The 17,821-nt window shown below is 39.4% G+C and overlaps 1 protein-coding gene across 4 annotated transcripts in view; it reads right to left on the reverse strand.

Annotated features, from left to right (window-relative positions):
• Positions 1–17,821, reverse strand: part of LOC124154687 (tRNA 2'-phosphotransferase 1-like) — a 31,336-nt gene that overhangs the window by 3,575 nt on the left and 9,940 nt on the right. For 2 of the 4 annotated variants that reach the window (XM_046528565.1, XM_046528566.1), the window contains exons 2-5: positions 10,178–10,301; positions 9,976–10,093; positions 6,487–6,572; positions 2,278–2,577 (exon numbers count right to left, since the gene is read on the reverse strand). In XM_046528565.1, coding sequence (XP_046384521.1) covers positions 2,278–2,577; positions 6,487–6,572; positions 9,976–10,093; positions 10,178–10,205 — 532 coding nt within the window. In that variant the 5' untranslated portion in view covers positions 10,206–10,301. Of the gene's footprint in view, positions 1–2,277; positions 2,578–6,486; positions 6,573–9,975; positions 10,094–10,177; positions 10,302–16,675; positions 16,804–17,821 lie in introns of those variants that run through there. The other 2 variants (XM_046528567.1, XM_046528568.1) reach the window with 2 other exon arrangements.

The raw sequence follows: 17,821 nt of genomic DNA on the forward strand, positions 1-17,821 counted from the left end.
GTTTTGGGGTTGACTTTTGGGAATTCACACAAGTGAACCAATACTTCACCAAATATCTTGAAAAATGATAAAACGTGTTGTAGGAAAAGAATGAATGTGGATAATAACATTTATCTCTGAATTTCCTCGATAATGGGAAATGATTCTCCAGCTTTTCTCTTGTAGGAACCTTACTCCTGTCAGCATAAAAGAAAAGAGACTTTCTACATAAACATGGCACATCACTCCTGGCATCAATGGCCTTGATGATAAATATAAAGTCTTCTGCAAAGGCAATGGAGCATGGCAGCCGGATGGAGAGCTAGAAAAAATTTACTTCAAATACGCACCAGTAGAATATCGTATCCTACATAATTTATGATCGTTACTGAATCATAATGAAAATAACTAATTAAAAAATTTGTACATCATCTTGAAAATACGGAAGGAACTACAAATATTAACCTATGACGGTCATTTAAAAACAGGCTTTGACCCTTGTTTTTCTTTTTTTTGTCACTGAGCAATAGAGGGCGCCACAAATGGTGGCTAAGCGGGCTGCTGTTAAAATTTTGTTTTCGTGATTCACACATGGGAAATTTGTGTGCCTTCACCTACTTGGGATGATGGCTGTTAAAATATTGGGATGTTGGCGAATTCTTGCAGAAAGAAACGAAAAATGGGCGGCTTATGCCAAGCGTAGGGCTCCATTGTCCATTCCTCCACGGGAAGGGGGTCACCGATTGGGTTTTTTCAAACTAAAAGGGATATTATCTCTAGGGATGGGGATAGTGGAAAGACTAGGCTCATTGTTTGAGGGAGGCCTTGATGGTAGGGCAAAAGCTCTAAGTGAGGGACACATTTGAAAGGAAGCGGGCGCCTTCTCAATCTGCGTTTTTCAGTTTCCAGTCCCTAACTGCATAAGGAAATCCAAAGAGAGAGCTCCAATGGCGTTGAATCAGTCGCTACAGTTCACACCCATACTAATGAGTGTCGACAACTGATGGTCTTTGCCTATTAGGCATTGTCAAAGTAACAAAAATTTATTTCTAGGTGTGTAGAGTATAAACTCAGGCACATGCATATGTAGATAATATATCCATTGCTCGTATTAGTTCAATGGCCTCCAAAGAGAATGAGAACTAAATTGGGACATTTTTATTGCCACTGATTTTCCTAGGAGGACTAGAGGAAATTATTATGCCGTAGACGACCCGGGTATCCGTTCCACCAAAGCGAGACCTTACCTTTCCTTTCCAAATTTTAATAGCATCGTCGTTCTGAAAACAGGAATAGGCGCTGAAAAAATTGTTTCAAAGACTTCAATCTACCCTGGTTTAACCGGTCTTAGAGTGAGGGAAAATCCTTTCCTAATCTTCAATTCGGGAAGGAATATTAGATGCGATAATATAATTACCTGTTACTCCGACAACTCTAGGAGGCACCCCTCTCCTACACTTCATGTGGAATTTTTCTCTTCTCCCATGAAAGCTAATTGATTTAAATTTCTCATTACTTACGCAAAATTGCTAGAAGTTGAAAATGGTTGTAACACTAAAATTGACACGAGTAACATTAATTTTTCCCATTATCTGTGCCTTATGAGTAAGTATGTGTGTCGTAATTTGCTGTTCGTTTTCCCTCATACATATTAAGAGTACACATCGTCAATCGCTCACTAGAAAATCTTATGTATTCATCATTTTTTAATTTGAAGGAGACTGGGATGCAGTGATGGTCAGTCTTGGATGTCTGGGGGGTTTCCCAAAATAAATTCTAAAACTTTAAAAATAAAAACCACCCTAATATATACATTGATCAAATAACTAATCAATAATCGATTAATGACATTCAAATGAATAGAATCCAAAGATTTAAGCGTGATGAAGTGGAATTTTTTCATATTGGAATAAACATTTAAATGTGCTTGAACTCACTCGCAAAATTGCATCCACTTATATTCACTCAAGGACCACTTTCAGACTCTTGAACGAACCCTCACTCCTCTCCAAATAAGGACCCCCTAACATATGTCTAGGCACTGGACCTAAGATACCAGCGGTTCAACTGCAGAGCCCACTCGCTATGTAGGGGCTGGCTGAAATGGAGGACACCACCCTACACTTACTTGCTTCACCTCAACCCCTCACTCGCAAAGATATTTGGAACAGAGTACAAAATATCCAGATGGCAAGGTTTGGGATACAACTCTGAGGTTCAGCAATCTCTATAAGAACAGAGGTTACAAGAAAAATAATGTGGTGGAAAAACCTTAAATCTATTTTCTGAATAAATTACCAATGTCTACGTAAATATCCACGTCACTTTCCCTCGAAGCAAGTCCAGTAACACTTGAGCCAAATGGAAGAATTTTACATGCAGGAAACGAGGGGATTAGGGCTCTTCTTAGAGATGCTTTAATCATTTCAACTTTTCTCGCTAAGTCAATAGCTTCAGTTTCTTTTGTGAATTGCATTATCTGGGACTCGAAATTAGTCCATGAAAGTTTCTCTGAGAGGGATCCTGTTCTACCAACTTCTGCTGCATTAGTTGCCCTATTGTCAGGCTGAGTTTGAGCAGCTTTTCTGTTATTTGCACCTGAAAATAAAGGAGGATTATTTTACAAACAAATTAAACTCTCCATTTTATTTTAATTCACGACCAATGCCCAATTACCCTTTTAAGTACATTGTATACAAAAATAGTGGTATAAGAAGTACATGGCATCATTCAAATTTTTAACTAAATTAATAATTAGCATTAAGGATCAGATTTCATATTCATCAAGGTATGCCAACAGTAAATAAATATCTGTGGATATAAAGCTCTCTCAAAGGCTGATAATGTATTTCCAGCGTGAACATTCGGTGGTGACATTTTCCAATTTCATCTAAGCCTATTTACAAGAGTATGGAATACCACATAGGTAATTGCGTACAAGAGACACACCATTTTTCCCTGATAGTGCAGCCAAAAATGGGGGTGTCTCCTAAACCAATTTCTTATCTGCCTCTCCCCCTTCCACGGCCACAAATCCAAGGGGAACTGAGTGGCCTTGGTTTTCAGCGCGAGTTAGTCATCTGAAGCCCTAGGTCAAAAACGAGCGGCAGGCAGGGGAGTTTCTTCCTTAGTGACACAGCTTCTATTCGTGTTTCTTACTCATAAGCATCGCACCATCGCATTGGTAACTCAGAGGTGAACATGGAAAAGATTGTGTGAGGTTTTTTGCTCCTGAGGGCGTGCTAAATATACTGCCATGAGTGGCTATTCCGTGGTATTTATACTGCAAATAGTAATCGCATAACAAACTTAGAAATGCGTAGCTTTGAAGAACAATACCTGGTTAATAGTCAACATCTGTCTTGCCGAGTAATTTCCATTACACTAAGAGCCTGGTTTTAAGAAAAATCATCTTCAGATGCTATTATGAGGAATATTTCAATTGAAAATTATATTGGTTTTAAAACCTGTGGTTTAAAAAATTCAAATGCGTGTGTGTATTGTAGGACTAAATGGTGGATAGAAGAAATCGGAAATGCTTGTGTGTAAAGAGTGCTAAAGGAGAGGTAGAGGGGAAGGAGTACGCTCCCTCTGTCTTTCAAGCAATGAGGCTACAAGCGAAGAAGCAAGGGACGGACATGGCCGATCTTGCATGAGACATCGTTGCCTTCAAAGCGAATGTGATATATGCAGTGTGTGTTGCCTGAAGTTTTCAGTCCGTCTCGTCTTGTTTGATTGCGCTCATGCTAAGATTGTTTCTTCTGAAATTCTGCTGTTTGGACTATGTTGAATATTAGTAGCCTTTTTGTAAAGCTATAAAACTTTGTGTCAATCAATTAGACCTTAAAAACTTAAATGCTGTCAGATATGCATAGTGTTAGGCCTCATTCTTTTTTGAACCTCATGCACATTGTACATTTGCTGAAAGCTATCGAGATATCTTCGGCCTCAGTAGGTGACTCACTGAGTATTTGGCCTCCAGAAACTGGGAGAATTGATGCTGGTATACCGAAAAAGGTCAGTTGGGGTAAGGATAAAATACATTTCCATTGTTCCCGTGTAATTTGATATTATCCTTTTAAGATACTGATTTATTGTCTGTGTGGTCTTACAAAGGAAAAAGACCTTAGAGGCATGGACTGATGGAGGGCCGAGGGTGGTTTGGTGGTTGTGAAATCTACGCCGTGGTTATTATCTTATCGTGTTGAGATTCCTGCGATTGATGTTCAATCTCTTGGGAAGATTAATGCTACGTGCCTGTCGTGTTTTGCCTTAACATTTTCCACAGCTGCAATTCTATTGCAATACTCCTATGAGAGCTTTTAATCAAAATTGTTTATGAATAAGACAAGCATCGCAGTGCAACGGCATTTGCAAAGAGAGGATCGGAACTCTTTCTACTCCCTCTATTACACCAAGTTTTGTTTTCTTAAAAAATGCTACCGTGTTTAATATGAAGAGAAATAATTGAAGGAAGATTGAAAGATACCGCTAAATTTGAGTAATTTCGATTATAAAACTCATTGGTATACCACTTTTGAATGCTAAGTATCTGGGCAATTTATAATGAACAAACCTTTTTGAAATGAAATGATTTTTTGATATTTCCTAAGAACTGCATTAAAATCCCATGGAACAGCCACCAGGTCAGGGACTGGAATGATGACATTTCTATGACTCACTCTTCCATCATCCTTAATGCTGATATAGAGTCGGTAAACTATACCTCACTAGCTGATAGGCGATATCGTGGACTCTTGTTTCATTTTGCGATAAGCATTGGTCACTGGATTTGGACAGGCTTTGTGAAACCCGTTGAAAGTGGATTTGTACTAATTTTCCACCCAAAAATGTGGATTTAAGTCCTCTCATGAGCTTTAAATATTATTAGAAGTGCATGAAAGTATCACAAGGTTCTTAAATTTTACATTACAATACAAGCAAGCATCCAAAGCAATTGAGCAAGGCAATCAAAGTCCTCCACTTCTGACAGAAGGTCGAGATCACACAATTTATCGGAGTTTAAGTCATAATCATTAACATTACAAAAACTAAATTCATGGGAGAGGGTGCTTAAACTCCTAAACCAACCTATCCAAACACTACAAAATAATACGAGGTACATCCAGAAAGTAAGTTCCGTTTGGTAATAAAATTAAATAGTGTACAGATACAAAAAAGTTATTTATTGCACAAAATTCTACAACTCTTAAACTACTTTTCCACATAACTGCCGAAATTTTGCAGACATTTGTCATAGCGTGGCGCAAGTTTTTGTACACCTTCTTCATAGAAATTTGCCGCCTGTGTCTTCAACCAGTTGGAAACAGTTTCTTTCAGCTCGTCGTCATTGTTGAAGTGTTGACCGCCAAGGAAAGACTTGAGATGTAAGAACAGATGAAAGTGTCGCTAGGAGCGAGGTCAGGGCTGTACGGAGGATGAACGGAGTACACGACCCAGCCAAATCCCTGTAGGATGTTTTTCGTCACATTTGCCATGTGTGGTCGTGCGTTGTCGTGAAGAAAAACAACACCTTTTGACAGCAATCCTCGGTGCTTATTCTGTATTGCGTGGTGCAATTTCCGAAGTGTCTCGCAATAAGCATCTGCTGTGATTGTTTGACCACGTGGTAAGAAATCAATGAGTAAGATGCCTTTCCAGTCCCAGAACACTGTGCACATCATTTTTCGAGGTGTCATGATTTGCTTCGGCTTAACCTTTGCTGGGGATGAAGAGTGCCTCCATTCCATTGATTGCCGCTTACTTTCAGGGGTGTCGTAAGAAACCCAAGTTTCATTTCCTGTGACTATCTGTGTCAGAAATTCTTCGCCGCTTTCAGCATAACTGGTCAAAAACTGAAGTGCACTACCCATCCGTTTTGTTTTGTGTTGCTCAGTAAGAATCTTTGGTACCCAACATGAGCAAAGTTTACGAAATTTCAGTTTTTCAGTAACAATTTCATGCATTAGTGATCGTGAAATTTGGGGAAATTCCATAGCGAGAGCACTAATTTTAAACCTTTGGTTTCTCTGGATCTTGTCATCAATTGCGTGAACCAGTTCTTCTGTAACCAAAGATGGACGCCGACTTCATTCTTCATCGTGCACATCACTACGTCCGTCATTGAACTGTCGGACCCATCTTCTCACCATTGAATCACTCATCACATTTGGTCCATAAACATCGCAAATTTGCCGATAAATTTCACTTGGTTTCACTTTCCTCACATTCAGAAAACGAATCACAGATCTGATTTCACAAGCGGCGGGATTTTCAATCAACACCGACATTGTAAAGAAGCACAACAAAGCGTACGTGACTGACAGCGATCTCCAAATGGCTCACGTTTCTTCTCCTTGATACAGAGCGTCTACCGCGCATGTGCGGAACTGCGATCGCAGCACTGCAGCGGAGATAAATTGAAACGGAACTTACTTTCTGGACGTGCCTCGTATACAATGAAAAGAAAAACAATTAGTGAAAAGACACACTAAGACAAGTACTTACTAGGAGATTTTGGCCACCGTACAGAAACAATTAATTTTTTTCCTTTAAAATATATTTCACGTGACAGTACACGTTCAGCAGATGTCCTGAAAAAAAAAGGGGATGTTCAATACGCCAGCTTCAAATACATAAAATATGATGAATATTCAAGGAGATAAATATGATGAACCCAAGAGATATTCCACAAAATAACCATTTGTGACTGATAATGCATAAATTACTGTCACTGGAGAAACGTCTATGTTAACAAAACAAAAAAGTAGCCTCTATAGCCATAACGTTAGGGACCACCACAAAAGTAGGAAACATTTTATCTTACTTTCTTTTCTGAGCTGTTACCAAAGGATTTATACTTGGGCTATAAACAGCATCCCAGCACAAAATGCCACAATGCAATCATGAAGCAATAAAAGCATAGCAAGCGGCTCGCATATTAGTTGCTGGGTACAAATATCTTAGTAATTAAAATTTTCTAACAACATAACATTTCTGATTTTAACTTGTTGATACAGTTTTCCCACTTTAGCTGTTCATCCATAATAATACCTAAATACAGTGGAACTTGGTTAGTACGTTCCTCCTTAGTACGGCGATTTCCCTCGGTCCCGGTACCATCCGAACAAAATACAGGTAAAAGAATTTGGTTAGTACGTTTGAAAAAATTGCGCTTTCCTGGTTAGTACGCTCAATTGCTTGCCGTGACGCAACCCGCAATTCGTTCTCTAGTGTCTTCTTAAGGGTCGCAAACGTCTGAATTCATGATTTAATTTATTATTATTAGCCATCATTAACATTCTTCCATTCATTCCACATCTCTTTCTTCTACCGTAATTTATCCAAATGCATTTCTGAATTCTTGTGACGTGATGAAAAATAAAATGCGCCCATTTTTCAGGAATGTCTGACTACGAAAAACTACAGCCAATAAGAAGCCCCAATTTTCCCCACCCCGAGCTCCTCACCTTCTGTTGCCTTTGGAGCGCTTGGGAGTGCCCACTGCTGCGCACAAAGTTCGTGAGTGGGCAATTGTTGCTATTGCACGAGTTATCATGATGAAGAAATGAGTCTTAACGGTATTAGACAATTCCCACATTATCTAAAGCAGTACTGCTCCATGAACTCGACGTCGTGCGTATTTACTTGACTACTGTTGCGGGAGCAGACGATGCTCTGGATCTCCACGCGAAGCTTAGCTTAAAAATACTTGATCTCGGAACGAAAGCAGACGACATTAGACAAATTTTGAAAGTAAATTTCAACTGTCTAATATAAAATTTTCTTGAAATTACGTCGTAATCTTATAATCTTGCGTGTCATCAGTCGATATATCGATCGATTTTACAATCGAAATGGTATAATTCCAGAAGCGTATGTCTACGGCTGTTGCCGTAATTTGAAAGTCAATATAATTTTGCCCAATTTTTATGATGTTTAAAAAACCAGTTGACTTACTCCGGGTTGTTGTTATATTCTCCGAGTACGCTGTGAGAAAGAAAAATGACTTGTCTTCGCTTGTCTGAGCTTCACTCGTCCTCGTTCTGTAAATGTATATAGGATAAATCACGGGAGATAGACGCCGTAATCATGGAATCGTCTTCGGAAATCTATGAAAAATTGCGATTTTTATTCACATGGTATTGTTTTTCAATGTAGCGCTCATTTTCTTGATTTTAAATGTGAAAAGAGTTCAGGAAGGCGATCCTATGAGAACTACCGATAGTAATTGTAATTATGACGACTTTTTCACTGATTGCAATAACCCCGACTGCTATTATTTACTTTCCTCGTTAGTACGTTTTCCTGGTTAGTACGTTCATTTTTCGTGGTCCCTTCAGAAACGTACTAACCAAGTTCCACTGTAATTGATTTAAAAAATTCAACTTATTAGCGATCCTATCCACTCAATAAGTAGAGCTTGTATCACTCAATTTAACCCTCATATGGATTCACTGCGCCTTAGCAGGGCTCATGATTTTTAAAATGCTGTAAAAACTTTCCATTCCAAAGAATCATTTTTCAGTAGCCTATTTTTTCATCTTTGTTAATTTAAAAATTTATTTTTGCTAGCTTAGTGTAGATAGTTATTTTATTGGCCTCTGGTGGAAAAAGTTATGCCATTGGATTTACCGTGCCGCTACGACGCCGAGAATTTCCTCGTCCCTACGTCGCTATGGACTGCACTCTCAATGCTAATGCCAAAGCAATTATGTTTCATATGAAATGCTATAATCAATTTATAACCATATTATAAGGGGAAGGAAGTAGGGGGAGAATGAGGGATAAGGAAGCTTAGTGGGAAAGTATGGATGGTCTCAATGTTTGGGTCCGTGCAACGCTACAGAAAGAAAAGTTGAGCGGGGTTCTCCCAGTGTGGGTGTGTTTTTGTCAGCCCAGAACACTAGCACTTCCTCCATCAGTCCCTCATGCAGAGCCGAACCAAAGAAAATAGACCCTGCTCCTTCTTGCGTGCCACCTAGAACCCAAAATTCTTAGAAATAACCATTTTAGACTGCCCACCAAAGAAGCAAAAGCTCATCTGCCACACTCCCCACATCAAATTCACCATTCCATCTCCAAGGAAACGTCCTCAATGGGCTTGCTTTAGGCAAGAAATATCGGCTCTCCTAGCTCCACCTCCAAAGCGGTGCTGTATTCTTAGATGCGTTGCTGATAATCCCATGTTCTTTGTATTTCTGACTTTATTTTTAGAAATTGCAGGAATAATCTTCCAGAATATTCGTACAATTTGTCTTGATCGTCAAAATCAAAAACACTAGTATCTTTTCACTTCACCAACACCTCATCAATCACTAACGTTTAAGAACTCGGCCTTCTGTGTAAAATACTAAGATATAGGACGGCTGGACGCAGAGAAGTAAAATATATTGCATGAACACAAAGGACTTGTCTATTCCTCACTTTTAGTATCAAGACACAAAAAATAAGATGGTGTACACATTAAAATGAGGATCTAAACTAGAACAGCATATCATGAAAAATATTTAAAACAACCATTATATAAGAAATTATTTTTTTAAATAACTGACAATGGGAACAGAAAGATAGTATAATGGCAACAAAAGGAAAAGAATGCAGCATTCAAGATTTTTTGCCATAATTTCTGCAATAATAGGTTAAATCTAGCAAAACACTGTGACAAATAAAGAGAATAGTGTCATAAGTTTTACCAATCAGAAAACCTGCCAATAAATTCCAAGTTAGAAAGATATTAAAAAAATAAAACGCAGCGCCGCAGTAAATCCAATGACAAAACTAAATTTGTAAATCCATATGAGGGTTAAAGACTTCAGTGGGTTTGTAATTTCTCCCAATAAATTGCAAAATTATTCTCCACTCTCACAATGAGCTGATTAACCAACTCCACAGTATTCATTCATAATTTAGACAAAGAAGAAAACCATCACATAAAAATATTTAATTACCACCAGAAGAAGAAAAATAAAAGATAGACATTTTACACAATATTACCTTTCTCGAAACTCCACAATAGCAAACAATTGCCTCTTGTTAAATGTAATTTCTTCAAGAGGGCCAAATGATCGAAAAAACTTTTCCACTTCAAGGTAAGTCACACTTTTATTGAATCCTAAAATAAACAAAATGAGTATTTATAAAAATGAAACATATTTTAATTCAATTTTCAACTTTTAAGTGCATGGAAAATAAATACCTTTGACAAATATTCCCTTTCCAGACATGGCGAAAATTCTTGAATTACTTTTACTTGACCAGATGTCTAACAATCTTTATTCTTATTACTCATCACAACCTTTTCATAGAGAAAGAATTTTTTCCTGAAAGAAAACCAATTAAAATGATAGATTAAAGGCAAAACTCTTTTGGTCACATTCAAAAGGACCATCTAAGAAGTATGGAAGGGTTTGAGAAGTTGAAAATGGATAAATACTGTCAAACTTCCCTTAGTACATACTCTCACTGGATCTTTTAGTGCCAGCCTATTTCTTGTCTAGTATAGTGAAGAATGCCCGGACTTTTTGGCAAATTTTTAGGTTTTCATTTAAAAATTTATAGAAAGCCTAATATGCATTTATTGAAGCTAATATTTTTCATGAGCTCTTAATACTTATGGGTATGTTAAAGCATGACAGATACTAAAAAAAAGTTGCAGTAGTTAAACAAAGCACAAAAAAAAATAATAAGGTGCCAGTATAATTAAACCCAACCGATCTCCTAGCCCGTGGCATTCTTTGCAAATACCGTATAAGCACGTGTAAGAGGCGCACCTTTTTTCCCAGAAATTGCAGCTGAAAATGGGGGTGCGCCTCTCACACAAACTTCTTATCTTCCCCTCCTCCCTTTTCCCGGTCGCAAGCCCAAGAGGGATAGAGTGGCCTTGGTTTTCTGTGTGAGTCAGTCATCTAAAAACCAAAGCCAAAAACAAGTGGGAGGCAGGGGAGTTTCTCCCTTGGTGACGTATTTTTAAAATGTTCCTGTTTGTTTCTCTTACTCGTAAGCATCTCGCCGTCACGTCGGTACCCCAGAGGTGAACATGGAAGAGATCGCACGGGGTATTTTGCTCTGGAGGGTGCACTAAATTTACTGCAACGAGTGGGCATACCGCAGCTATTATACTGCATATAGAAATTGCTTATCAAATTTAGAGAAACGCGCAGTTTTGAAGGACAATACCTGGGCAATAGTCAACATCTGTCTTGTCGAGTAATTTCAATTACGCTAAGGGCCTGATTCTTCAAAAATCATCTTCAGACGCTATTATAAGGGTTATTGCAACTGAAAATTATATTGGTGTTAAAACCTGCTGTTTAAAAAAATCCAAACGAGTGTGTACATTGTTGGACTAAAAGGTGGATAGAAGAAATTGGAAATGCTTATAAGTGACTAGCGATGAAGTAGAGATAGAGGGGAAGGAGCGTGCTCCCTCCGCCTTTCACACAAAGAGACTACGGGCGAAGGAGAAAGGGAAGAACACGTCCGATCTTGCATGTGACGTCGATGCCTTCAACGCCAAGGGCCGAAGTTGCAGCAATGTGATGTATGCAGTTTGAGTTGCCTGAAGTTTACAGTCCGTCTTGCCTTGTTTGAATGTGCTCATGCTACGCTTGTTTCTTCTGAAATTGTGCTGTTTGGACTATTTTGAATATTAGTAGCCTTGTAACTATAAATATTTGAATCAATCAGAGATAAAAAAACTTAAAACTGTCAGATATGCATCGTGTTAGACATCTTCGAGCTCAGTAGGTGACTCACCTAGCATTTGGCCTCCAGAAACTGGGAGAATTGAAGCTGGGAGACCGAACTAGGTCAGTTGGTGATACAGGGTAGGGATGACACAAGTTTCGATTGTTCCCACATAGCTTGACGTTTTCCTTTGAGGCAAGTGATTTATGGCCTGCAGGTTCTCAGAAAGGAAAAAAATGACTGAGGCATTGGCTGATGTAGGGCCGGGGGTGATTTAGAGAAATCTGCACTGTGGTTATTATCTTACGGCGCTGAGATTCCCCAGATTGTTGTCCTATCTCTTGCGAGGATTAAAGCTATGTGCCTGTCGTGTTTTCCTTCAAAATTTTACAACGTTGAAATTCTATGCAATACTCCTACGAGAGCTTTTATAAAAATGCTTGTGAGCAGGACAAGCATCGTAGCGCAACGGCGTATGCAAAGAGAGGATCGGAACTCTTTCTACTCCCTCTTATGTGACATTGCATTCACAAAAGCATTGATTGAAATTTCGGATTCAGATTCAATTTCTTCGATGAATTTGGATCCAAAGTACATAAAGGTGAAGGGCGTTATTCGTGGATATTTGGATCTGAGGTATCTGATCCGAATGTCCCTAGTTAGCATCATAAAGTTAAGACTACAAGTGAGCACCTACTCATCTCCGAGCGCCATACATATCGTGTAAATTTAGCTGAAAAACGCCGCGTGAATTATTAGTATTGAAAGTGGAAATTTTGATGACAGTTGAATGTCCAGACATAAGTCTGCAACACCGCGCGATAACATAAAAAATGCCGGAAAGTTTTTTTTTCTTTAAATGCTCAAAATGGGGGTGCGATTCTTACACGCGCTTATACGGTACCCCCTATGCCGATAGACACTCCCCCTCTGGCACTGAATGGGTTGGTGGCCACTCTTTAATGATTGATACAGACATAACAAAGTGTACAATTTTTCCCCAATTACCTCCAAACATGGAAACAATATGCACAATCCGTTGAAAACCTCCCTTTCCTCACATAAAAGAATGGCATTGCTGGTTAAGAACTCATCTAGGAAAAACGCAAGCAACATGAGGGAATAGGGAAGGATTACAACAAAATAGATGAGTTATTACGAGTTGATCATTACTTTCTTGCACAACATCTCATCTTTCCCCGACTACAATTCATCTAAAAGTAAATAATTGCACAGAAAAACTCTTCAGGACAATTGGCCCTATAACAAAGAAGAAGACATGATTCCTGATGGTGTTCAAGAAGTATCATGATAAAAATACAGAATTGTAAGTCTCTAGATCAGCATGGTCCGTCGAGGGGTCATCAGGGAACCAATTAAGATGCCAACACAAGGTTCACAACTCTCGCTTTATTCGACCATTCAAATACACTCTCCGCACCCAGACTCCTTCACTCTTTCCCGAGCTCGCTCCACAGCCGCTCGGCGTCACCACGTGACTCCCCGTTGGCCATTACCTATTCGTTGCCTCCTAGTCACCTCATGCATAGGCGACCAGGAGATAATGTTGCATTTTACTGCTGCGTATGCGTTTGCAATTTGTGGGCGGCTAGGTAGAAGGGTTGGGGGAAGAGCTGATACAGCGGTATGGTCAAGCAAGGAATGGGAAGTGGGTGGAATGTGGCGTGGGAGGAAAGGTGCCGAGTCATTGGGCGCACTTACAGAATACTTCAATCAATAGGTGTTGTAATTCAACAAAAGAATTTTTTAAAGACAATGAATGTGGCATAAAATCTTTACTGGATAGATACAGTAAACTCTCAATTATACGAAGTCAGCGGGACCGGAAAATAGGCACTTCATAATATCAAGTATCATACCTTTTTAGTAAGTCCCAAAAAAATGTTTGCTTTTGTTCCCACCACCCTTTTTCTGTCTTAGTGGCCTCGTTTAACATAGCGTACCTGAAAAGGTACGCTATGTTAAACGAGGTGTACAATGGAACCTCGATCTATCGTTTTTCAAGGGGATGGATGAAAAAAAAAAAACGATGAATGCTGGTATGTTTGCGGGTTTGACTAGGTTGCCTATGCAGCAGGAAACCCAAGATTTTGGCGAGTAATTGTGATTTCCAAAGAGGATTCAAACAGGAATTCAGCTGATTAATGGAATATTTTAATTTTATGGAAACAATTTGGGCATATAGTTGATTAAACTAACATCTCTTTCAAATATCCTAAGGGGACACACCACCTCGCAAAAAAATGATTGCATGCCGTCTCGGCATTTACACTACTACAATGGATTTCTGTCTGATGTATACATTCATATCTACCAAACGCCATTTCAGCGGCACGCCCATCTGAAACTCGGCTTCATCCAACTTCTTATTTTCAACAGGTAGCTCGCTTTACCCCCACTCCTACTGTCAAGTGCTAGCGGACAATCCGAGGTGTTTTGCAAAATACACCCGCTTCCCCACCGGATTTTTTTCTTCTTCAATTACTTTCAGTCCATCTTTGGAAGTTCTCACGAGATAAGCTCATGAATTTGGAATGCTAGCGGGGAGAATCCAAATATCCTGAGAAAATATCCCTTCTTCTGTGACAATAGAGATTTATAGCATAGCTCGTAAATTGTAACTTGATATATGATTCCAGAAAAAAATACCGCATCAACTACTAGAAGCTCAGCTGCGGGGATATCGAGTTTCTCCAGAATGCTAAGTCTCCGTCATATTTTGACATTTATTTCTTTGCGTAAAATTCTTAAATAAAGTCAGAAATACGTCGTGTTTGGTCTTATTCTTTTTTAAATTACGCACATACTACTAATATTTCAATCCAATAAAGGCCTAATATCAATTGCCGAAAGCCATTGTTAGACACCTTTTGGGCTAATAGGTGATTCATGCCGCAGTTGACCTCCAGAAACTGGGAACTTTGAAGCAGGTAGGCAGAAAAAGGTCAGTGGGGGAGAAAGAAGGAAGGGTGGAACACGATTCTATTATTCTCCTGTAACTTGATATTTTATTTTGAAACTTTTCATTCATGGTCTTCCTAATATGAACCCTGCCTGAGCTGGGGCCTTTTGTTTGATTTTGAAGAGGAGGAAAGCGTCGGAGTAGGGGCCGAGGGCTGATGGATGGAGGGGGTGGCGGATTTTGGGAATTGTGCTACGTAGTTACTATCCTGAGGCACTGAGGTTCTCCTGGTGGGGGAAACTGGGGATTTTCGGATTTTTTCACCCGATCATTTTCAGTTCACCATGTTCTCGTTTTATCGAGGTAGCACTGCAGTATGGCGGAGGAATACCTACACCTGGCAATCTAGGGGAAGTGGGTGCTGAGGCATAAGAATGCTGTTTGGAGTGAGAAGCACTCCACTTTGTCCTATCATAACTCTCTCTCCCTCCAATAGCTCACCCCACCATGTCTTTCACCTCCTTGATTTCCAATGGCTTGCCTCGACCAGTGATCACACCACTTGCCTGTGTCTCCAACCCACGAGATACATAGAGTCCTCTGAAACCCGGTGGTACGCTCTTCTCCCCCAACCCCTGCTTGGGGATGTGTTCCAGAGGCTCCAATCAACACTGGTGCCTGACGGGAGTTTAAACCGATGAAGCTAAGTTGGACAGCGTAGTATTCCCCCCACTCCTTCGCAAAATTCCCCCCTCCACTCTGCTACTGTTTGCGGCTCAGGCAGTTCTCTTACTCATCAGCGGTCGTGGCGATCACATCGATCGACTGAGAGTGATTTCCCAAAAATCACCTTTGGTGCTGGAAGGCAAACACAGCTTTGTATTTGGTTTTTCAAAGTATTGGTAATGTTCCTTATGAAATTATTAGTTATCATCATTGATTTTTGTAATAATTTTGAATATTTCTTCTGGGAATACGTTTTGATTGACAAGTCATTTTGTCACAATTGTTTCTCTGAGTGCTGATTATTCTTGTTTTGTGGAGTCTTTCCCTCATCCAGCTAGTGACAGACAATTGGAGTTACCTGCATCGAGGCTTACATTACGAATCTGCAAGATTTAAACACATAATGCCACACAGCGTTGGAATGCTTCCCTGGGGAACGAATTTGTGCTACATTGAAATTGTGCTAAGCGAGGCATGGGCGTACTGATTTGATGCTAATAATTATGTATTATATTACACGTATTTGTATTGTATGTATGTATTTGTATGCACATACGTACTTTGCCATTTACTTTGTTTTATCTTCTCCTTTGTTTGACGAGACACCTATTTGCGGATAGCTGCAAGCTACAGACACTGACAAATGTATGGAATTTATTATCAGTTACTCCAGGATTTAAAATTGAGCTGTGTAAAAAAAGTAATAATAACATGAGAGAGGTGTAGCTACCCAAATGCCACTCAATGACCTAAACACACTTTACTCATTGAACAAAATTGCTACACTTAAATTTGAAAGTCTGATCTGAGTAAAAACAAGTCCGCACGTACACATAATTCTTGGTTGCTGCTTTTGTGGTATATACTGAAATTAAAACTTATTTTTGGCCTAGTCTTGAGATCAGGTTGGCTTGATGTTTGGCTACCTCTGCTGGTCGCTTCCCTAGAGGGAATGAATACTGCTGGTGTGAGGGTATAACCTTCAAGTATGTGAGTAGGGAACATTAGGGGGAAGAAGGGAAGGGAGAGGTTTTGGAACAAAGTTCTTTTATTAACACTTGGATGTTCATGCTAAATAAACTTTCTTGCTCAACCTCTCATCCTCCCCTAACTACACACCATCTAAAAGTAAATAAATTACATCAACATGCAGTACAATTCCCTCAGAAGTAGCAACCAGAAAGGGTAGTGAAATATCAGGCCTGACCTGACCACACAGTCAAGTCCAGAAGATGTTCATTCCAATTCAGTCAGCAAAAATATTTTGCCTATTCATTTAAAAAAACCAAGACCATCAAAAACTGGGATGCACATTAATAATAGGCGTAATCACAAATATCACAGGGATTACAAACTTACCTAAGGCTTTTTATTAATGGGAGAATTGATAAATCTTACTTCCTTGAAGTAAATTGGAGGAATAATTCCCAAATGATTTCCTGGGCTCAAAACAACACCACTGGGAGATGACAGCAAAGGAATTTTATCTGAAAGATATAGAATAAATTTCATGCTAAAAACATGGAAAAGGGAAAATTTCCTTTCCATGTTTTTATCAAATGGAGACCGTTGTACACAAAGTAACACTATTCTAAAAGTTTTTTTTTCCAATCTATTCATCCTATACATAATTTCAATACATCGTGAGGCTGGATTTATGTAATTTTTAACACATTATGGTCCGCACACATGTTTTTACGTGTTTCCGCCGCCAGCGCTTATGTGCCGATCACGCGTTTTTACGTTTTCATGCAGTGCAGTCTCCTGCTGACCTCTACTGATTTATTTGGAACTATTTCGACCTAGTTTTTTTATCAACGTTATAATAGTTTGAACATATATTGAGGCCTATGGCATATATTATGACTGGCCCCAATGGCTAGTCTAGTTTAAAGGGTGCCGGACCAAGAGGTGTTAAAAACATTTTTGAACAGTGTCAGGTGATGAAAATCTCTTTTGAAGTAAAATATAATTCTATTAAAGATTAAGAAAGCTGTAGATTTGCCCATACTATCATAATTTTTTAACAACCTTGGGATGAAGAAAGATTTAGTGCTTTCCCGGTAAGCCGGCCTCGGTGGCGACAGGGAAACGTCCCCGACTGCTAACCTAGAGGTCGCGGGTTCGAATCTCGCCTGAGTGGTTTGACCACCATCCAGGGTATGGATGTATGTGATTGTCAAACAAGTTAATTGTAAGAGAGGACTACCTAGTCCTAAATTCGCTTGTGAAACAAAGACGACATTATTATTTTTAAGTAGACTATCTGAAGAGTTCACAGGACTGCAACCGGGACAGGAACTGCATAACTGCTGACGTTTTGATGTCCGACATGGCCATCGTCCTCAAGGCTGTGAGTGTCGAGTGAGATTTTCCTTGCTTATATATAGTCACTCTCGTGGTCAGGTGACTGCTTATTTCAAGGGACACAAGCACCACCTACACTTGGGGCAGCTTGAAAAGTCAGCCATCGCAGAGCATTGGATGGAATGCAGAAATACATTT

This window comes from Ischnura elegans, chromosome 2 (genome assembly GCF_921293095.1).
Source record: "Ischnura elegans chromosome 2, ioIscEleg1.1, whole genome shotgun sequence".
NCBI lineage: Eukaryota > Metazoa > Arthropoda > Insecta > Odonata > Coenagrionidae > Ischnura > Ischnura elegans.